The 24,173-nt window shown below is 40.1% G+C and overlaps 1 protein-coding gene across 1 annotated transcript in view; it reads left to right on the top strand.

The window, feature by feature from the left end:
* Positions 1-24,173, top strand: part of TOX3 (TOX high mobility group box family member 3) — a 127,380-nt gene that overhangs the window by 91,896 nt on the left and 11,311 nt on the right. The window contains exons 2-3 of the mRNA XM_061593627.1: positions 5,874-5,939; positions 12,058-12,315. Of these exons, the coding sequence (XP_061449611.1) occupies positions 5,874-5,939; positions 12,058-12,315 (324 nt within the window). The remainder of the gene's footprint in view (positions 1-5,873; positions 5,940-12,057; positions 12,316-24,173) is intronic.

Genomic DNA, 24,173 nt, shown 5'->3' with positions numbered 1-24,173 from the left:
ACATCTAATAAGAATAATTTGATGCACTGCTGAATGCCATTGGTTAGCTCAGGGATGAGGAACCCTCAGGCCCAGAGGCCAAATGCATCCCTCTCTATCTGTCCCAGGACTCTCCGTAGGCCACATCCCTCTCACCAGGCTACACCTTTCTGCCCTGCCTTGCCCCCTTCTTGAGTGCTTTTGCCTGGCTGGAATGTGTCCTTGAACTGTCTGGAATGTGTCCTTGAACTGTCTTATCCCTCTTGCTTGCCTGGATAGAAGATGGCGTTACATGCACGTTTATAGTAACCTCTGGTTTTTGTGTGACTGAAATAAAGCCTACTAAGCAAAAACAAAGAGTTACATACAATGTTCTACCTGTGTTTTGCCCCTGGTCCCGCTACCACCACCACCACCGGCATGTGACCCTGCAAAGGTTGCCCATGTGACCCTCAGGCAAAAAAGAAGAAGTTGCCCATCCCTAGGTTAAATTATTTTTGTTATAAGGATTAACATAACTTGAGTGCAAAAATCTCCATTTCTTTCTTTCAAAGCATTTATAAACAGGTGAATATTTTAATACTCTCTGATCGATGTACAACTCTTTTTTAAAATATATAGCCTAAAATCAATACAACAGCAACATAAAATCATATAAACAGATAAAACAGGAATTCGGGGGATTCAAATGCAAAATGTGATCTTATGAGTCAGGGAAAGCCTGGGCAAAAAAAGGGGAAGTCTTTATATGACATCTGAAGCAACTCATAGTTGCTGCTTCACATATAGCAGAGGGAAGGGCATTCCACAGTATGGGGAGTGGGGGAATTTGCAGAAAAGTCCTGTTTTGGGTCTCCATCCTATGATGCTCTGTAGGGTTTGGTGCCATGAGTAGGATTTCCCCTGGTGATCTGAGGTCTATACAGGCAGTCTTTCAGGTCTTTTCTATCTTGGATCCCTCAAAGGCAAATATCCTGTATCAAATATTTTAATCTCCTGTTCCTTGAAGAGGTCTCTGGTCAGGATAGGAAAAGTAGAGAAATATGCTATTTTTTTGGTGAGTGTATTCACTCATCTTGATGTACACAAGGGTGTGCATGGGTGGTCAACAGATGACGCAGGAAACCAGGGGTTGTGATGCTCCTCAGTGGGAGTATAAAGGTGGGTGGCATGGTTACACATCTGTCTCTTCAGTGCTGCCAGGTCCTTGTCTCCCTAGACCAGGAATAACTAGCCCCCAATCTGGGGGACTAATCTGCCCCTGGGTACATTCTTCTACCTCCCCTCCCCCAAGGCTCCACCAATGTAAGAAATTAAAGTAGGCATAGACTGGGGTGGGCTGTGCCCAGTGTCCTAATGGAGATGCAAATAGCCCCCTACCTCCATCATGGGATTGATCATTAGATAAGTAGATAGGGGGAGGGGCTTCATATTTATTTGTTTATGCTGAGTTATTATTTGTACTTAAAACCCACCTTCATCAAATGATTCCAGGGCAGGTTACAAAAATGTCATACTTTAAAAAAGTACAATTAACTTTTTTTTGTTAAAAAAATTAAAATAAAACCACAAAATACCAATCTCATACTTTGAACTTCTTGTGAATGATACCCCTGTGATAAATTTGGGTTGCTGCAACCATAGGAGAATCACTGTGAGCAGCGTATGGTGTGTGTGTGTGTGTGAGAGAGAGAGAGAGAGAGAGAGAGAGAGAGAGAGAGAACTGACTAGTTCAGTGTTTTGTCCCTTTGACACTGAGGCAGAAGGAGTTTTGGGTGGATTCACACAATCATTGTTCCCACTGCAAGACAAGTCTGATGATAACATTTCCCTGTGGATATACAGACAAATTTGAGCACAACAAATCCAATTTTAAAGGCTTTCCAAATGTTGGATGGTTTGGTTTTCCCCCCCAAGATAGAGCATTCTCTGTGGGGAAAGCAGTCTGTGATACTAAAAAGGTTTGTGGTTCTTCTGCCTTTTGTTATGCACAGACGTGTGCACCACCCTACAGCTTTGTCCTCACTATCCTTATGTGCGTCTTAGAAAAACACTGAAACAGGAGAGTTAAGATGCCTCCTTAAGTGATTTGACAGGCACTATATACAATATCAAGAGCAATTCACATAGTCATTGGTCTTGTGATGTGTAGACTGCTCCAGTGGCCCTGCGGTCATGTGCAAGATGAAGCAGTGGATTGCACACAGCAGAGGTGAGGAACCTCAGGTCCAGGGGACAAATGTGGCCCCCCAGGCCTTTCTATTGGGCCCTTAGAATTCTCCCCGGGTCACACACCTTTTCCCCATGGCATGCCACACCCCTCACTGGCCCTGCTTTATACCCCAAGTGTTTTTGCATAGATGCAATGTGTCATTGAACTCTGATACTGCCTCTTACTTTTCTGGATGGAGAATAGAGAGGGATGTTTGTGTGTAGAAATTAGCTGACTCTACAAAGGTTATAGAGAGCCAGTGTGGTGTAGTGGTTAGGGTGCTGGACTACGACCTGGGAGAGCAGGGTTTGAATCCCCACACAGCCATGAAGCTCACTGTGTGACCTTGGGCCAGTCACTGCCTCAGAGGGAGGCAATGGTAAACCCCCTCTGAATACCGCTTACCATGAAAACCCTATTCATAGGGTTGCCAGAAGTCGGGATCGACTTGAAGGCAGTCCATTTCCAATTTTTCACAAAGGTTATATTTGCATTTGTTGCTCCATCCATCACTACCATGTGGCCCTTGAAAGGTTGCTCAGAAAGGAATGTGGCCCTTGGGCTGAAAAAGGTTTCCTACCATGGCATACAGTATCCTCCAGTATGTGGTGGTGGCAGCAGCAGCACATTGACAGGGAGCCAGCAGGAATAGCAGTTTCCTGATGCCTCCACGAAATTTATGGTCATGTAAATCATCTTCATTTTCACAACTAAGAGTCTATGAAAGAGTACTCAGTTGCTTGTGAATTCCTTTGTAAAGTTTTGTTGTAGTGGTGAAAAATTGTTGTTGTTTTAAAAAATCTCAACATGGCTTTGGCAAAATGTGTTAAACAAGATTCACCAAAGCAAAGTGTGTATTTGAGTTGCACAGCCAAGACAAAGGAAGAAATGCTGATATAGCCTTTTCATCACTTAACAGTTAAGAGCATGGGCTGCAGCTCAGGGGTAGAGTACATGCTTTGCATGTAAAAAAGCCCCAGGTTCCAGAGGTGGCAGGTGTCTCCATGTCAGTGGGGCAGTAGAATCCGCTCTGGGTTTTAGTCCAAACTTTCAAGGAGCTCCAAGTGCAGCCACTAGCCACCACTACCAGGTTCAGTCCCCAGCATCCCCAGGTAGGGCCATGGAAGACCTCTGTCTAAAAGTCTGGAGAGCCACTGCCTGACTTTGTAAACAATACTGAGCAAGACAGACCAGTGATCTGTGTTGGTATAAGGCAACTTTCTATGTTCCTAACCTAGTTATGTCAACAAGTCATTTTAATGATTGCTAAAATGTTAATATTAAACTCCCATATCTTTTTTAGCCTCAGTTGTCAATTAATGCCAAGTAAAGTTCATCAGTCTTCTTAAATACAGATTTGAAATTGGAATTATAGTTTATTTGACTTTGCTTGAAACTTCCTGGGTTATTGTTTTATCTGGCAAGAGAGTCATGTACTAGCAAGTTCTGGTCCTGGAAATCTAAGCTTGCGAAATGCCAATATTTCATTGGAACATATGGAAGGATACACCCAAAAGTCCAGGATTTTATACCTTGCAATTTGGCTCCTAATTGGGAACTTGAGCTTCCCCACACAAAACATTTATTGAATGAGGCTGAGTGTGTTTTGCCTCTCCTATCTTCAGTCCTATGAGCTTTGGAAGGAAAACTTTTCATTATTTGCAGTGATTATATTTGTCATGATGGAGAGGGCAGGAGTTTAAGAAGAGGTCTTCTAGAGTATAGAGACTGTTGCTCCTTCACAGAGAGATGAGATCCCTTCACAGAAAGGGAAGTGATAATCCTGGGCAGTTGTTCACCAGTCTTCAAAAAGTACCAATCTGTCCTGTTTTCGCTAATGCATTTTTGTCATGTGATGTTTATAGAATCAAGAAGTGGCTTCCATGTGCGAATACATCATTGGAGGCAGGATTTGTGTATTGACCCAAATAGTGCCTTTCAGTGGATCCATGCCTGTTGAACAATTGCATGGTGATGAGACATCAAGTGATGTACACAAATGTGGGACACAGTGCCAAATGGTGCAGCAGTTCCGTTGTGATGAGGAACTGTGATGAGGAGCCTGTTTATTTCATGCATTTTTATTCCATCCTTCCTTGAAGGAGCTCAGGGTAGCATACATAGTTTTCTCCCCATCTGTTTTATCAGAACAACCCTATGAGGTAGATTAAATGTCATTATGTTACTATGCTGCTGTTGCTTAACTGGTAAATCTTCCACAAAGGGTGTGATAAGCCAGTATGGCTTAGGCATTGTTTGCTGTGGTTGGGGAAGACCCAGTTTCAGGCACTCTGACCACTATGCCAAACTATCTCACCCCAGCTGATGAAACACTATAAAGATCTCTTCCACTACCCCATCACCAAACATATAACTTCTTGAAAGAGACAGAAAGGGTAGAAGATAGGTCTGTCAATCACAATTACTACCTTAACCCCATGAAAACCTGTCCAAGTCTGGAAATCAGCTTCAGAGGCCCTCTGTACTGTTTTGTGGGATTTGATGTGTGAGAACAAGAAACAGGACTTTTTCAGAAGTGACATTGTGACTCTGGAATGTATTTCTGAGTTGCATTTGGCTTCCTCTAAGTTCTTTTAGACAGAAGTTAAAAACCTATTTGTTTTGGCAAGGTTGATTGACTGACCATACTATTGCCTCTGTTTCTAAGCTGTTGTTTCTTTTAACTTACATTATTGTTGCATTGTTGTGTGCTGTTTAAATTGAGTATAGATATTTAGTTTTATTTTTGTACACCACGCTGGGTGTGACTATAGAATAGTGGGATATAAATATATCCATCACCATCATTGTTATCTGGCTGGACTCTGTTATTAACAAAGTGCCGGACAAGATGACCTTTGATCTGATCTAGCAAGACAGTTCTTCATCAGCATCTTGACCAGCTCCTTGGAGATTTGGACTGAAACCCAGAATGGATTCCACTTGCCCCACTGAAATGGAGCCACCAGTGGCCACTGACAAGAAGTGTCAGGGAAATGGCAATGCAATTATATAACCAGGGCCGGTTCTAAAGGGCGGCCAGGTTGGGCACTGTCCCAATGGCCCCTGGAGCTACAGGGGGCCCCTCAGCTGCCCCTCTGCTCCCCTTCCACGATCCACGGGCCCCCACCTACCCCCACCTACCTTTCTGCTGTCTTTTACCATTGCCCTTAACGAAAATGGCAGCCGCGGTTTCCCTAAGGTACTGAAGCCCCTGCCGCCATCTTAGTTGATAGCAGAGATGCGCGCGTGTACCACACGCACGTGTGCCATCAACAAAGATGGCAGCGGAGGCGTCATCCCATTAGGAAAAACACGGCTGCCATCTTCATTAAGGGCAATGGTAAAAGACAGCAGAAAGGCAGGTGGGGGCATGGGGGCGCGTGCGTGATGTGCGCATGCACGCATGTGCGCACACACACACCGGGGGCCAGGGCAAGCTGATGCCCAATGGCCTCGGCATTCCTGGAGCCGGCCCTGTATATAACTTACCCAGCTACAACAGTATTTAATTTGTTAATGTAACTTCTATTTTTGGAGGGGGAGGTCATCTCACCACTACCAAGGTTATTATAAAGGCTTTAAGACATAATTTGTGTGTTGAAAGTATTCTATGCATTCAGAACGTACTGATTTTATTGTGGTGTGTGTTAAAATGTAGGTGCCTCTATTTTTCTTTCAGTTTGGCAACAATAATAACTACATGAACATGGCTGAAGCAAACAATGCATTTCTTGCTGCAAATGAGGTAGGTGTTGGATTTCTCTCTCCCCCTTTATCCTATCTACACTCAAATCTTGTTGTTTGCTTTGATAATTTTTACAGACTTGCAGTGGATGACGGGCGAAGTGCTGATTTTTGTATGTGTTTTATGGAGCACAAAATAAAGACGTTAATGAGAGAGAAAATAACCTGACAGCTCTCCATTACCAGTCAATTTACTTGTCCGTAAGACTGTTGCTTACATAGCATGTCAATAGCAACAAATCTGGTTTTTTTATATACAGAAGAACAAAAAAAAAATGTAACCAGAAGGAAACAAATGAAAGGCACAGTAGGTGTACATCTTTAAAGCAAACGGAGTAGCAGTCATTAGAAGCCAATGTGCTAATTATGGTCATGGATACAAACATTTTATTTTTAATTTGGGTTCTTAACACTATTAGGAAAACAAAGGAAAAGCAGCACAGTTGGTGATATCATTTGTTTCCTGGGGAAAATAGGAAAGAGACATTCAGCTGAGAGCATTCAGCAGCAGGCTTAAGAAGAAGCAGTAGATCTGAATTGATGGGGCCTGACTAGATCACAGAGGTGATGAATTTGGCCTCTAGCTAGGAAGGATTTTGGGGGGGGGAGTAGTAAGGAGAAGGGTGTGCCAACCACTGTGTTCTTGCTGTTGTTTTTATAGTCCTTCTCTCCCACTCACCCTCACGGCAGCCAGTTAAAGAACATCAGTGCCGTGGTAGTGACATCAGTTCCAGGCTGCACTGCTTTTGGGCCAAAACAAATGTTCTTTGCAGTTGAGGACAATAGCATATGGAGGCATTCCCCCATGGATGTGCCTGGTTCTCCTTTTCTCCTTTACATTAACATAGAGATTTGCAGATTGTAGAGAATGTAGGTTGCAATGAGTAGTAGGCAGCAGAAACCAAAAAGTGTCTGTGGACAGTATTCACTGTTTTGTATCAAAGCCAGCTCTCTTCTCTTCCTCTCCCCAATGCATGTGTCCCTTCCCAGGTGTAGTAGGGGGCAAAATATAGGGGAGAAAAAATATTGGGGGTAAAATGTTGCCGTAACTGGCTATATATACCATGTAGCATTTTGATGAGCAGGCTTTTAAAACAATGGCTGCCTTCTGTCTCTCTTTCTGTTTCTCTCCCTTTTTTTCTCTTTCCAACAAGACTGCTTAGATAAGGGAAGATTGCTTGGCACCGGCTCCAGTGTTAGTTGTGATAATGAACACAAACCCCCATCTGTAATGACAACATGATGTTTCATTCTGTAGAATTTCATTCCTCCATTTGAATCAAACATTGATGAAAGCTCTACTGCCAGCAGCTGTTCAAAGACAATTTAATTCCAGCTGTGATAATTCACTGTGTCAGACATTGGCTGTTATATGTTGATACAACAGCTCTCCAGATTTGCATTTTTATCAAAAGGAACAAATGTTTTGAACATTTCAGTGCAGATGGTATTTAACCACACACACAGTTTTTGTTGAGGGTTGGTAGAGTCCCCCCCACCCAAAAAAGGAAATCTAAGAGAGAAATGTATGAAAAGTTAATAGCTTTTAAAATTGTGATTGGTAACATAACCCCTTAAAAACATTATACAGTTCTGGACATAATGGTACCTTTCTCCACCATCAAATTACACACCATTCAGGCACTTCTTACAATGTGAATAGTCCCTGTGATTTGGAATAAGACTACTTCACCACGAGGCTTTCCCCCATTTAGATTGCATTCATTGTATCCACTTATCCATACATTACTTTCAGCATTCATGACATGAAATACAGTTTGATGTTTTGAATTCTCTTTTTTTAACTACAAAAAAACCTCACCAACCCACATTGGCATACACGATACTTCACCCCGTCACCCCCACATGCTTGTAAGAAGACATTACTAGCATGAAAAATATTGTACAGTTCTGTTGTATGTGTCTGGAAGCATTATGGATTCCTTTCTTTTTTACATGGAACATTCACTTCTCAAAATTAATCCTACTGCCTCTTCCATATCATGGTTAAAGCTTGTACTACTGGTTTAATTACACTGAAGGAGCAGAATAAGATTGAATGCTAATATTTGCACTGTAGTGTGAATATAACTTTGCAATTACTGTCCTATAAGTAAATTCAATTACACAGCTCTTACTTTTAAGTGAACATCAGTATTTTGAGTGTGGACATCTCAAATCTGAAAATCCATTCTTCTACTTTTAGTATAATGCCATGCAGTAGTTATTGTAGAATTAGCATTAGAAGACCACCAAAGATAAGAAATTGACATGTCACCTTTCTGTTAACTTGCTTCTGTGTCATGATGGCAGTGACCCAGGTTTCCTGAAGCACCTTAAATATTTATTGAAATAATATTTCAAGTGTTAATTACTGTGGTAATGAAAACAGCCAAATGCCACATATCAGGAATGAGTGTTTATCCATATTGTTAATGTGATATGTTAGATTTCATTAAGCAGTAATGGGGTAGCAAATGAGTTGCAAATTACCATTGCATCTGTTACTAGACCACATTAGTGCCAAACGTAACTGCAAATGTAGCCACAGGGTTATCTTCATTAGCCATCCGCCTTCCATAGCCAATCCATCCTTTTGTGCTAGTGAACTTCAAATCTCCCCAGTATGAAAATGCCCCCTCTTTCTATAAAGCATCAATAAATGCACCTCTAAAGTAGGACAAAGCTTTCGGAACTGGAATTGAGTTGCAATATCTGTACACGTGTGCATGTGCTCACTGTGCATTGAGAAGAGACTGCTGGAGTCTCTTAAGACTCTCTCGGTGTTACTTCTGCAGACTGTCTGTTACCTCATCATTTCTGGTGTGAGACCAATAATGACAGCTGACAGGTTTTACATGCAAGTAAAGCCCCCCTCTTTTTTCGTGTGTGTTTCAGTTTCCATTTCCTCTCAAGCGGTTATTAATTTATATCATCATTAACAGTTTGAAGGATGACAATTTCCAGCACTTAATGAAATATTCCATGGAACATACCATTTTTAAATTAACTGGCATTAAGTCATTTTTTTCAGACAATGTAAATAATACATAAAGGAAGATTCCCTCCTCCACTTCCCCCTGTACGCCACCCCTCCACTTTTGCAGTAGAATGTTGAGCTAATATAAGCAAACAAATCTCAGAGTAGTATTGCATGCCTGTAGGAGTAGAGAAGAAGTATCTAATTCACACTTTCCAAAGAAATATGTAAACCAAAACACGACTATCCTTCAAAATTCACATTTCTCTGAAGTTTGCTACGTGGTTCTCCAGTCTTATTTTGTCTGAAAATAACAGACAAAAATGCATTATATTAAGGAAAATTGCTTTGCAAAAGTGTACCTTAGAAGTAAATCACACTAAAATGCTGATTGATGTTAATAAGGACTTTATTTTTATATATAAACAAAATTGACACAGAAATGTCAAGAACTGAACTTCAGATTGTAAAAATGAGGAACTGGGAGATCCTGGAATCAACAGATTTGTCCATCCCTACATGCCTCAACAAACAACACACTGGCTGCAATCCAAAAAACCTTTCTTATGTTCAGGATTTTCTCCGTATTTTCCCAGCAGCATACCCTTGCTTTCCAGGGTTTACAGGGTAGGACAGTGGAACAGAAGCGGCAGCCAGTAAGGTGGTTCATAGGCATAGGAGCATAGGCCTCTACTGAATTATACCAAATCAGAACATTAGGCCATCTAGATCAGTATTGTCTACACTGGCAGCAGGTCTCCAGGATTTCCTACAGGAGTCTTTCCAAAACCTACCTGGAGATGCCAGGGATTGAACCTGGGACCTTCTGCATGCAAAGCAGGTGCTCTACCACTGAGCTATAGCACTTCCCGTGAACCACCACCAGCCACTCTGGGACTATGGGGAGGGCAGAATTCCTACCCTTACCTTTCAGCAGTAATGGAGGGCACAGTGTCGCAGCCCACTCTATGAAACTGAATGGCTCCACTGAACAGTTGTATCAGTAGGAACACAGGTTGCTGATGCCAGTAGAGACAACGATCCACTCAGCAAACATGCATTTCTGTAGTGTTGGCTGGGGCACCCTCCTCCTCTACCGCTGCTTATACCTCCCAGCACTGAAAAGTAATAGCAGGAATTGCTTTCTGCTCTCCGTTGTCATGTAGCAGCTGCTGCTGGCTTCCCCTTGCAAACTGCCTCACTAACCATGGCTGCTCTGATGCCTCTCACAGCACGTGAACGTGACAGTGTGGTCTTTGGATTGGGTTATTCTTCCTGTGTTTTCAAAGACTTAATTTCCATAAGTTAATTAAGGAGGACATAGGAAGGGAGCCTGTATGAATCAGAGCAAAGGTACTCCAGCATTCCGCTTCCCACAGTGGCCAACCAGGCATTTCTGGGAAGCCCACAAGCAGCACATAAAGGTGATAACCTTCTCCTGCTGTTGACCCTGAGCAACTGGTAATTGTTTATGAAAATGTGGCCAGCTTAGCAGTTCCCAAACTACTAGTGCCATGAGAGGAGCTAAAGCAAGGGTGGGCCTCTAGATGTTGTTGGAGTCCAATTACCATCAGCCCCAACCAGCATGGCTAATGGCTGCCAGGGGTGGTGGGAGTTGTAGTCCAGCAACATCTGGAGGCTCACGGATCCCCCACCCCTGGCCCAAAGGGTACCTTAAAAAAATCAGCTACTGTTTTGGGTATTTCTGCCATTGAATACGTCTTGGAGTAAAAGGGCCCCATGCACCATTGATTCACCAGTCTCTCTGCAGTGACATCTTCCCAAGAGAGGAACTAAGAATGCACCATGATTCTTTAGTTTGCTACAGCTGTCCCCCACAAAAAGAGTGGATAAATATCCTAAGAATATTCAGGTTCACATTAGCTATAAATACAAGGAGGCTAATGATCCCAGGTATATGATCCCAGGCTGTTTAGAGCAGTCAAGCCAGTGGCTAAAGTGGTGGTGAGGCTTATTGATTGATTGATTGATTGATTGATTGATTGATTGATTCTGGTAAAGCAAAAACCCTTCACCAAAGCCTTAGAATTTCATACAGACATACCAGTTAATCTAGTCTTCAGTCCGTGAAACAAGCAAATATTGCTTGGCCAAATGGTTTGACTCATTGCTTGTCCAGAATAATCACAACTGTCGAGAGAGAGCACAGTCCTATCTATGAACCCTAACTGACTAGGCAAAGGGGAGGTAGGATGCTGGAAGGCACTGATAACTGGCCCATCATTGGCAAGGAGGATGCATCTAGGAGAAAGTCAGGAATATGAATGAAAATGAAAGGGATGTTCAGAAGAACCCCTGATCTTCAGTGAATGTTCATTGTTTAGCAGGAAAATGATAGCAAAACGTGTGTGAGTGTGCACGCCAGATAAAAGCAGCATTTCAGTATCAACTGGCCTTAATTTTTTTTTAAAAGTACTTTGAAAGTACATGCTGATACCTAGAAGATAACTAGAAATAAAATGTTCACGGGACAAGCCATGTGAGCTTTTCAGGACAAACCTGTCTTTCACTGACATACTCTTTGCTGCAAACAAAACAAAATGTCATTTTATTCTGTATAAATGCCTGGGTCTTTAAGAACCACCTTCATATCAAAAGGGTCTATCACATTCCTCTTGCGGATGGAACTTAGAAACAGGATCCTAATAGTTCACATTTGTGGGCTGTTAAAAATTTTTGAAGTACTCACTGCCAGGTTAATGTTGTGTGTGTACTACCAAAATTGCCAGTATTTTATTGAAGCGTCAGAATAATGCATAGGCTGGTTCTGCTATTTTAGTAACATATCAATAAAATGGCAATTTGTTATACAGCCAAAAACAAAAACCATCCCAAACCACAACCTAATGTAGCTGATGTTCACACCACCAACAAAGACAGATGTTGCTAATTAAGTGTGTATTAAAAAAAACAGTTAATACTGATACACCATTAAAGCCATATGATAATGAGATGTAAATCTTTAATTTGAAGGATCCATAAAAGCTGGGCATATGTGAAACTTGATACCCTTGTGATTTCCAAAATAAAATTAAATAAATATGTTTGCTCATGAGCCAAATCTTCTAGGTTGTAAAGTTGCTGTTGTTTCTTCCCCCCCTTTCTTTCCTTCATTTAGCAAACATTCCACACTCCAAGTCTTGGAGATGAAGAGTTCGAGATCCCACCAATCACGCCACCACCTGAACTGGATCCCACCAACTTAGGGATGGCAGATATACTGTTGCCATTTCAAGGTCTAAGCGATCAGTTGGCTGCGCAAGGGAATGAGTTCACACCCCAGTTTCCACCACAGAGCTTGGATCTTCCTTCCATTACAATATCTCGAAACCTTGTGGAACAAGATGGTGTCATCCAAAGCAATGGGTTGCACATGGTAGGATTTTTGTCTTTCTGCTTTTTGACAGCCTAATTATCTTACTGTGGCATAGAAATGCAGCATTGTGAACTGAGTCAAACTTCTATGCTCCCTCCCCTTCAATAACCAACTGAATAACCAATGAAAATTACTACCAACTGTTAACAGTGTGCTGAACCGGTGCCTGGCTGCGACAATGGACTGGATGAGGGCTAATAAACTGAGGCTCAATCCAGACAAGACTGAGAGGCTGCTAGTGGGTGGTTCTTCTGACCAGATGGTGCATGTCCAACCAGTTCTGGATGGGGTTGCACTCCCCCTGAAGGAGCAGGTTTGTATCTTGACCATCTCTGTCACTTGAGGCTCAGGTAGTCTCAGTGGCACGGAGTGCCTTCTACCAACTACGTCCCTATCTGGACAGGGATAACCTGGCTTCAGTTGTCCATGCTCTGGTAACCTCCAAATTAGATTACTGCAATGCACTCTACATGGGGCTGCCTTTGAAGACAGTTCGGAAAATGCAGCTTGTGCAAAATGCAGCGGCCAGATTGGTAACAGGGACCAGACGGTCCGAACATATAAAACCAATTCTGGCCTGCTTGCATTGGCTGCCTGTATGTTTCCGAGCTCGATTCAAGGTGCTGGTTTTGACCTATAAAGCCTTGCATGGCTTGGGACCACAATAACTGATGGAATGCCTCTCCCAATACGAACCCACCCATACACTACGTTCAAGATCAAAGACCCTCCTCCAGGTGCCTACTCCAGGGGAAGCTCGGAGGGTGGCAACAAGGGAGAGGGCCTTCTCAGTGGTGGCCCCCAAATTATGAAATGATTTTGCTGACACTGTTATCTTTTCGGCACCAGGTCAAGACTTTCCTCTTATCCCAGGCATTTTAGCATGTGTTTTAAATTGTTTTTATATTGTTTTAAATAAAATTGTGTTTTAAATTGTTTTTGAAATATGTGTTTTGAATTGTATATTTGTTTTAATGTTTTTGATTGCTGTAAACCGCCCAGAGAGCTTCGGCTATGGGGCGGTATACAAGTTCAATAAATAAATAAATAAATAAAATAACACACAGTGCTCATTGCACCCAATACTGCACCCTTATTTGATGTTCTAGTGTCTTGTAAAATCAGTCTATGGATGTCTGTTGACGTGACACACAACCAGGTTACTAGTGTCTAATGGTAGTATATTTTTAGAATTTTTCAGTAAGCACCTTAATGTACATTCACATTATTTCAGGGATGGGAAGATCCTATGGCCCTCCAGATATTTTTGGACTCTGACTCTCATCAGTCCCAGTGAACTTGGCCAACAGTCAGGGATGATAGGAGTTGGCAGTGTAAAAACTCCTGGAGGGTCACAAGTTCCCCATCCCTGATTTATTTCATTGTACTTCCTTATACTTGGAATATTCCAGCATTGGGGGGAAAGGGCAGAAATTGCAGCCTTCAGATTCAGAGTCATGAGCTAATGGCAAATCATGAATCCGGAGAAACACAAACCATGATCCCAGGTTCAGATGACATTCTAAGCCAAACAGTGGTTTAACCTTGGGCTAGTGCAGGAGGAAAAGGACCAGGGGAGGAACTTGGTGGCCATGATCTCATCTCTGGGAACCTGTACATTCCACATTAAGGCACGGTTTGACTTAGTGTTATGTATAAACCAGGTCAGTGTGTTAGCAATGCAGCTCGATCCACATTCCATCCATTTGCAAGGCACAGTGTATTTGGCTGTATGCTGCCATTTTTATTTGCAAAGATGACACCTGCTTCACATCTTAATAGATATGGTAGCATTACTGCAAGGTACATCCTAACTTTTAATTTCTTATTCTCTTAGCTTTTTCTGTGGGGAGGATTTGTAATGCTTAGTGTTCAATATCTCTTTGTGCCCCCAGATTAGCTGGAAGCAAAGAAAATGTGAAGTATGAGGGTTGATTCCAAGTAAGCTTTACTCAGAGTAGACCCACTGAAATTAATGGAATTTAGCTACTTGTGAACATTAATTTCAATGGGTCTGCTCTGAGTAGGACTAGAATTGGATGCATCCCTAAATATCTTGGAAGTAGCAAAAGCTGAGGGATAATAGTGAGTGGCTGCTGACCTGAAAAACTTTCCTAAATTCTCTTCCATTTAGTTCTGTTGTCTCTTTCAGATTGTTGCACTCTAAATATCCAATCTGAGTTCCAAAAACAGGGTGATAAATGTCTTATTTACTGAAAATGAGCACTTTATTAAACGGATAAATATTTATTAATAATAGAATTCATCTTTAAATTGTATATTTTGTGGATTATTTCCTTTAGAGCCATAAAAAAATGATTACAGTAATAAAAACACATAAAAGAGGCATTTTAACTATGAAGTTTCATTTCATGGTCAGTTGGGCTTACTGTATCTGAAAAACTAAATATGGAGTCATAAAATAATTATGATATTCATCTACACTCTCGAACAATGCCTGTACGAAACAGCATTCAGCTTGTCATATTTTATTGCATTTTTGTTGACAAGTTGTTAATTGGTAATGATAGACAGGGGTCTAGATGTTTAAAGAGGCAAGCAGTACTTTGTCCAAACTGAAACCGTTAGAATAACATAACATTTTTTCCCTCCTAAAACACCAAATGAAATCCCAGACACTTTTGGAAACATTACTATGTTATAGACAGCTTTGCTGCAAATGATAGCTATTTTAATTGGATTTATAGATCGACCCTGTTGAAATGTCCAGTAGAATTTCACCTTGAAGAAATGTCATGAAATTTTCAAGCACAAACAGAAGAAATGAAATGTACTTGGGCAGAGCTATGATTAATACAATGTGTCTCTGGCTTTGTTCTGAGCACTACCTGACATGTTCACCTATAAACTTGAATGCAAAATCGCCAGAGGCACAGGTAGAAATAGGTTATGTCAAGGTTCTCCTATGTTTCCCTCAGGGTGCTGAGGTGGCTAGCTATATAACAGTATTTTTGCAGGCTTCTCTTAGATTTGCTGCAGGAAGATCACTGGAATAATAAATAATACTTTACATTCCATTTCTGTCTTAGGTTTGCTATATCCTGCAATCCATTTTAAGTGCAAGCAAGCTATTTTATTACTACAGTGTATGTAGCCCAACAGTTATTTTTTAAAAAAGACTCTTGATGGATTCTTCCTACTAGTTTATTTTTTTTTTTTTAAAGTAATTCTTGATTGGATTTGCTTGGATTTCCTACCCAGCCTGTTACCGCTTTTGTTTATAGAAAAAGTGACAATTTGTCATTTTGATAATTAGCTTCATTATTATTGACAGGATACAAAGGGACGTTTATCTTAGTTTAAATGTGTGCTATTACATTAGGATTTCCCCTGCCCCCCCAGAAATGAGGAAGTAAAACAAAAAAGAGAGATAAAAGAAATGTAGTATGATTAGCATTTGCATTTTAATAATATGCTAATACAAAAAAATCAACATTCATAAATGAATTACTGGAGGAAAAAATTGAACGACTTCTACTTTGACTTCAGAAAACACCTGGGACTTAACACGATGTGGGGGAAAGTATATACATCTACACATAAATAGATGGAAATCAATTGCTATATGCTATCAAAAGTCATTACAGACTAGAGCACAATTGATTGTTTAGATGATCACCTTAGAAATTATTTTATCTACAAAGGGTGGCAATTCTGTAGAGCTGCTGCAGGGCTCTATAGGGTTCCTTCTTTTTATTTTTTTTCTCTCTTTCCCCCCTCCCCTTAAACATCTCTCTATAATCTACCCAGCCTGCTGAGTAGCACTGACATCAGTAGTACATCAATTTCAGAAAGTGGATTATTTTTACTAGACAGCTATTGTGACATATTGGGTCAGTCATAAATGAAAGATATTCATGCAAGCATGCAATACTTGTAATGAAGTCTCACTCTGACCTTCTGTATGATTGATTCTGTAATTTAGTTTTCTCAGGCACTGCCTGAAATGAAATGAAATCATGTTGAACAAGTTTTGAATACCCACAGTGCATCAGGAGAAGAAAAATCTGTAGCCCTAGAGGCTTGAGAGAGAGCAGCTGAACGATTTATCTCTATGCTATTATAGCCTTTGCCAGCATTCAACATTTTCTCCTTTTTTTCCCTCCTTATTTGGCTTAAGTACTTAATTCTGCAGGTAGCTGTAAATGGGAAAATAAAATGCTGTTCAGATTTAAAATGACAGGACAGGAGTATGTGCAAGGGACTGATAAAATATCTTGAATAGAACTGACCTTTCATGTTGCTGAAAGTTACTGGGAGATTCATCCTAATAATTACCATATAGATTATTTTTTATTTCTTTCCTGCAATGAAACATTTCAGAGAGCAGTGGTGCTGATTGAATGAAAATTGAACTTGTTAACATTCTTTTCAGCTTAGCCTGTTGTACATAACAGAAGGTTAGCTTTGATGAATTTTGAAATTCCCTTTCTGATATCTAAGAAACAGACGGTAAAATAATTGCCTCTTTTCAGCCTGCATTTATTTTTCTCTGTCTTTTAATTTTTCTAAAAAGAAAAAAAATCCTTTGGGTTTTACAAAAATAGAATTAACTGTAAATGCATCATTTTTGTTCCGTGTGTGCAAAGTTACTCCTATATGAAAATATTATCTTTTTTGCATTAAAAATATAGCAGAACTTTGCTTTGTGTGCAAATTCTTGTTTAGATTATATTTAATCCCTCCTTCCCTTTTTAAAATATATGGCTGGGATTGTGCACTAGCCCAATGGATTTTTTTGACTCCTCACCCCCTACTTTGAACAACTCTGTCCTACATCCTATCAATAAGAGCCTGGTCCTGTATCAACCTGCCTGTGCACTCCAGTCATCTGTTGATGCTCTCCTTGATTAGAGATCAGGTGGGTGGTGACCAAGCAGATGACTTTTTCACCTGTGGCACACTGTTGGTTATGGGACTCTATCCCTAGGAAAGCTTGCCTAGTGCCTACATTGTTATGTTTTATGCACCAGGCAATTTCTTCTCCTAGCTCTTGCTGGTATGTTAAATTCTGAATTCTGTTGTCTCCTGCTTTAATCTTACTGCTTACTAATTTTTATTGTTTTAAGAAGTGGTAAACCTCCCTAGAATCACTGATGAATGCATAAAGCTTCTTAAATATCTTTTTTCTTAACTAAGGGTTGTATCCAAGTGTTAGTTCTGCTCAAGTAGACCCAGTGAAATTAATGGGCCTACATTAGTCATATCCATTAATTTCCATGAGTCTGTTCTGAGTAGAACTAACATTGGATACAACCCTTAAACTCCTTTTGAAACTCTCTTCGGTTTTAAAAGAAGTTTGCCATGTTCATTGGGGAACTGATTAAAAAAAAAGTCTGAAGCTCCCTTGGACTCACAGTTCCATGATTCCCTGGATCCTGGTCACCATATTTATCACAATGTCATGGGACTTGTGTTGCTAATAAAATATAGTATATAAGCTTAAAAGATAGCTTGTTATCAGTCACTTAACAGTGCACTCCATGCCTACTCAGATATACGTCCCACTAAGTTCAGTGAGGCTTATTCCCAGGTATGTGTAGGATTTCAGCAGCTGAAATTTTATACATAATCAGTAATGTGGGTTTTTCAGGAAAACATGGATTGGATTCCCCCCCCTCCAAAAAAAATGCTCATATTAATTACAAAGGGTAATTTGTATGGGGAAATGTTCAGTTTACATTGGAAAATTTTCTGATGCCCTAGAGCTTATTCTACTTAGCATGTTTATTTTCTTATATTTGTAAGCAGCACTAAAACCTTTGAAACTGCTAAGCTTATTTGCAGTTGGCATCCATTCATTGTTACTAATGAACAGTAAAATAATGCATTGGAAAAATTTCCTCCCCTCATCACTGTACATGCTTACCTTGAAGCAAGTCCCATTCAATCTGTTGAAGCAATGGTTTTGAATTTTGTTTAAAATAACACTTTAAATCTAGACAGTTATTGTCATCCAAACTTTAACCTTTCAGTAAAGCGATGAATTAAAATATTTCCAATAAGTTATTTCAAAACTGGCAAAGACGCTTGGGTTCAGGTTTTTTTTCCTTTACAAACTGTGCACTTCATGCATTTAATTTTATTTACAAGGAAACGCCAACAATTTATTTTTAATAGCCACTTCGTGATCTTGATATGAGTAGGGGGAAAGGGAGGGGTTGTGATTACAATGTTATAGCTATGTTGTTTACTATATTGCAAATAAAACAGTTATTTCATGGTTCATTAATGTGTTTAGTATCTGGAACTCTTTATTCAAAGCAGCCTTTGTTGTTGTTAAGAACATGTTTATTGTCATCATTAAGAGGGGGAAACCCAACTAATTATGGAATGCAATAATTTTATCATTTATAAGAATGGCAGTCTCACCTCAGGAGACACTTATCAACTCAGTGTGGCATTTTATCATCAGACACTGATCAGTTATATTTATAATAATAATAATAATAATAATAATAATAATTAATTTGTTTGTCGCCTATCTGGCAATTAGCCACTCTAGGCGACGTACATTAAAAGAGATAAAATACAATAATAACAGATGTAATCACATAAATAACAATAGGTAAAATACTGGACAGTCATCAATACATATAAAAGCAATTATATTAACAACATACGATAAATGATAGAGTCATGGTGATTTACCCAATAACCATCTAGGGAAGGGGCATGTCGAAGATCACATGGGAGGGAGTTCCAGAGAGTGGGGGCCACCACAGAAAAGGCCCTCTCCCTAGTACCCACCAACCTAGCTGTTTTGGTTGGTTGGATTGAGAGAAGGCCTTGTGTGGCTGATCTAGTTGGGCGGCATAATTGGTGGCAGTGGAGGCGCTCTTTCAGGTAAGCTGGGCCGAAACCGTACAGGGTTTTAAAGGTTAAAACCAACACTGCTATTGTTTAATCTGAAGCTTATAAGGAATTTGCTCTATTCATCTTCTGATAATTCCCCTTGATTCACTCACCAAATTTTCAAAGAGCCACACCTGGTTTCTACCATCGGCTCAAGAGTCGCATGGGCAGGCTCTGTATCCTTCAGAAACAAGAATGTGTTTCTGTGGCCACATCCACAGTATACATTTAAAGCAGTATTATACCACTTTAAATACTCATGGCTTTCCCCAAGGAATCCTGGGAACTGCAGTTTTTTAAGGGTGCTGACAGTTGTTAGGAGAACCCCTATTCTTCTCACAGAGTTCCAGTTCTCAGAGTAGTCCCTCTTCCCAGAGTCAGTCCCTCTTCCCAGAGTCAGTCCCTCTTCCCAGAGTCAGTCCCTCTTCCCAGGGAACTCTGGGGAAAGACTGCCTCCTTCTCTACAGACACTCTTGCGTGTTGAAATCAGCAGAGAGGACCCTTTTGGTAGTTCTGCTACCCTCAGAAGTTTAGGGGGGGTGGCCCAGGAGAGGTAGCCCCTAAGTTGTAGAACTCTGGCAACTTCATTGTACAACTTTGAATGAGCGCTGAAGACATTCTCTTTACTGTGGCTTTTGACACCTGAGATGTATATTTTTAGGTCCCTCCCTATTTTCTGTGATATTGTTATGCTGTTTTTAACTATTTTAATTATGTGTTTTAAAATTGTGGTAACCTGCCCTGGGACCTCTGCATGGAGGACAGATAATTAACAACAACAAGAAGAAGAAGACTGCTTAAAGTAGCATAATAGAGCTTTAAATGTAAATATAAATCTTGATCCCAAAAACAACTCCTAAACAATACCCCACCCTGATGGTCTTTAGGGATCCTGAGCAACAGAAGCTGTCGTTTAAGGTGAAGACAGTCAAGGTCCCGCCTCCCAGGCTGGGTGGAAATGGACCAGGAAAGGAGGGACTCACATTGTTGGACTGTGGTCACGTATTCCAAGAATTCCACGTGTCATCTGTGTAGATGGCAGCTTCCCTTTTAAAATATTTTATTATGGTGCCATTTGTTAGTAAGAACAGGAATATGGGCAGCTTGACACCCTAGGCCAGCAGTGGTCAGGAGCAAAGCTAGTAGCACTCCAACTGGCAACCTGCTATTACTGAAGGCATCACCAAACAGGAACATTAGCAGTTATCCATAGCAAAGACCGCTGCCTAGTGGGGAGAGAGGGAATCTGGGTCTCTCCAGACATTGTCAGATAGCAACTCCCATCATCCGGAGGCAGCATGGCCAATGATCAATAATGATGGGAAGTGTAGTCCAACAAGATCTGGAGGTTAGGACCAGGGAGAGACTGATTTAAATCCTCACTTAGCTGTGAAGGTCATTTGACAATGGTGAACCTGTCATACACTCTCAGCCTAACCTATTGTATAGGGTTGTTGAGTAAGTAAAATGGATGAGAGTTATGCATATCACCCTAAGATGCTTCAGGGAAGGGCAGAATAAAAATGTAATAATATAAATACTTTTTGTTTTACGTCAGTATCATTGTTTTACAATAGGAACTTTTAAAACATGATACATATCAAACCTGTTAGTGACTACAGTACCTTTGTTCTCATAAGATTAATGCTTTTAAAATACTTGTCCCATTAAACATTATTTGATTGGTCAGTCAAAGGCCAACTCTTTTTTTGTTCTAAGGACTTTGCTGAACATCTACTGCTTTCACTGTGCCTTAGTGCTGAGAAGATTTGAGGTCTGAATTCCCACTTGGTGTCACTGTCAGCTCTGACACTTCACTCACCACCCAGATAAACAAAAGCAAGAAGTATTAGTCGGTATTCAACTAAGTCCTCTTCAGAGTAGATCCATTGAAATTAATGAACCTACTGTAACTTAGTCATGACCATTAACTTTAACTGGTCTGCTCTGAGCAGGACTGCTGCTGAATGCCACCAAATATTTGCAGCTTTCTCAGCTTTTTGCTATTGTTAAGTGAATTTTAGTTGCTGGATTGGAGTGTTCTGAAAAAGCTACAGATAATGTCATATGCATTATTCATCTGAGCACAATGAGCCACAAAACTTGGTGTAATTTAAACACACAAAACTGATGGTCCAGGAAGACTTTAATTAGACATACAGCACCCTATGAAAGACACATATGTGACATCTGTTTTCTGTAAATAGCCAAACTGATCCATACATCTTAAAACCATGTATCTATTGTAGCAACCTCTACATATTTATCTGCCTCTTAAATACCGTATACTGTTTGGTACTAATCAGTCTTCAGAAGATAATGGAATTTTAGCATTTCTCTAGGGTAGAAACAATGCTGATGTCCTCCTCAAGAGTTCTCTCCAGAAGCCCTTACACTGATATGGCAAACCCTGTGGTGACTCCCAACTTGCCTGTCTTGACTACACAGGCTAAATCCAAAAGATGTGTATCTCCTAAGATGTTTTGCATTAGTTTCATTGCAGGGATTTTCTGAACAGTGGTGCATATTCTCTAGCTAAATTGCTCTGGTTCTAAAAAGTAGCCTGTTTGATTTGATTTTGACATTTCTTTGATTTACGATTTAAAAATCAGAAACTCCAGGTTACCTAATTTATTTAAACGTCCTGGGTGAACAGAAAGGTCTTCACCTGGTGCCAAAAAGACCCCCCCAAAACTGCTAGTGGCTCTAGTTCCTCATTTCTGCCACCTATGTATTATGCAGTAATTTCAATCTTCAGTATTGTAGAACTTTAAAAAACAAAAGGCAAAGAAAAAGGCATTGACCCTTAAATATGCGCACATAGTGAGCCATTCCCAAAATATCATGCTGACATTTCAAGAGGTGAGAACCTTGTAGGCAATTTTATTCAGAGCCAAATATTGGTTTGCCCCACTCAGAGGTGCGCTTGAAAGGGTCAAGGGAAAGCAATTGCTGGTTCCTTCTGTAGAAGCTGAAACATTCTCAGAACACTGAAAACATGTGGAGATGCATGCATTGAGTTCAAAGAGGCATTTTGTTGTTGGCTTTAGATTCACGTGTCTTTATAGTTGCTTGTTTGTGGTAGTCCAATTGAGCAGAGTAGTGTTCTGTTCTTAGATTGTGCCAAAAGATAGATTTCCTGCTTTTTAACAAGGGCATTACTGAGAAGAGTAAATGTAAATGTACTGCCTTCAAGTCGATCCCGACTTATGGCGACCCTATGAATAGGTTTTTCATGGTAAGAGGCATTCAGAGGTGGCTTACCATTGCCTTCCTCTGAGGCTGAGAGGCAGTGGCTGGCCCAGGGTCACCCAGTCAGCTTCATGGCTGTGTGGGGATTCAAACCCTGGTATCCCAGGTCATAGTCCAGCACCTTAACCACTACACCACACTGGCTCTCTACTGAGAAGAGTAGGCACTTTTTTAATGGTAGCAGCCAAGGCACAAGCCAAATTTTACAAGACAAATTTAAAATATACTAGTAAAGAAGCTTAAGTTTTATTTCTATATGTTTCATTATGGCCAATAGTTACCTACAAAATAAAAATAGCAACTTATGAGAAAAATGTAAACCTAGGTTAATAACTTGCTGAGCTGCACTTGGTAATTTATGCCATTTGTAGAGTTGCCTACCAGGTTTTAATTAAGCTTTAATTAAGCTGTTTTTTAATTGATTTATGCTTAATTTTGTTTTATTTCTCATCACTTTCATTGTATTATACAAATCACCTCTGTTTTATTGTTCTATATATTGTGATTACTTACGGTGTTAAGCAATAAATTTGAATTAATTAATTAGATTTGCCCAGACATTTAGAGTGAAACTTGCAAACTCAGACCCTGAAAACAAGGTTAGTTCATTCAAAGCTAACCCATGCTGGTTCAAAAAAGTTGATGAGGTTGGAATCAAAGAAATTGCTGTTATCTCATTCACATTTTATTCACACAGAGTGGTTTAACAATCAGTCCTTTCCAGGGACACTGGGAATTGTAGCTCTGGGGGGTAATAGGGTGTCCCCTAACAACTCTCAGCACCCTTCACAAATGCCATTTCCCAAGATTCTTTGGGGGTTAGCCATGATTGTTCAATGTGGTATAATACTGCTTTTAATGTATAATGTATATGAGGCCTTAGAATGGACCAATGGTCCGATTTGGTATAAAGCTGTATCCTATAATCTTATACATTTTGTCCTATTGGTTGAAAAGCACAGAGGATGAGAGGGCACATGTATCAAAAAAAATCTAGTTCCATCCTTACCTATGATGTTCATTGGGTGGCCTAGTGCAAATCCTTATATATTGCTTATTTTGCCTCACAGGGTTGTTGTGAGGATTAAAAACAGGGAGGGCGAACTCCGTGTAAATGACTCTGAGCACTTAGTGGAATAAATGTAGTAAAAGAAATACTTGAATATAACTTAAACATGTTATAGTTTTAGATCACATCCAAAAAGTGACAGGATAAAATACCCCACTGGACCAAAATAAATTTATTTTTGGATGTTTGGAAGGAGAAATACAAACAGTTGCTGCAAAACCTGCATAGGAGAGAGGTGGAAATCTATACAAAATCCCACAATCACAGATTGGTTAAAGCATTGTTAATTAAGTTGACTTATTTTTCTAGACATTATTCAAGAAAACAAGCTAACGGATTTATTGAAAATTTTTCTCTGTTTATTAATTTATGTAATAACAATTTTCAAGACAAAATTAAGCCTTACGTGCTTTTTTCTGTGCCACAATATTAATTTAGTTGTGTGATTATTATAAACCACCATTTTTTCCCCACTGTATTATATATGTCTCCATTTTTATCTGTATATATCTCTTTTCTGTGGCCCTTGGTTTTGGGCTAGCAAGGATTTTGATCGTATCACAGGCGAAATGCATTGCTGCAGATGTACAAGCACCTATAAAAGTTAGTAACAAAAATCCCCACCCATTTTTGCAATAGAGTGATGGAAAACTTGTGGTCC

The sequence above is a fragment of the Rhineura floridana genome, chromosome 13 (genome assembly GCF_030035675.1).
Source record: "Rhineura floridana isolate rRhiFlo1 chromosome 13, rRhiFlo1.hap2, whole genome shotgun sequence".
NCBI lineage: Eukaryota > Metazoa > Chordata > Lepidosauria > Squamata > Rhineuridae > Rhineura > Rhineura floridana.
This window is presented reverse-complemented; position numbering and strand designations above follow the sequence as displayed.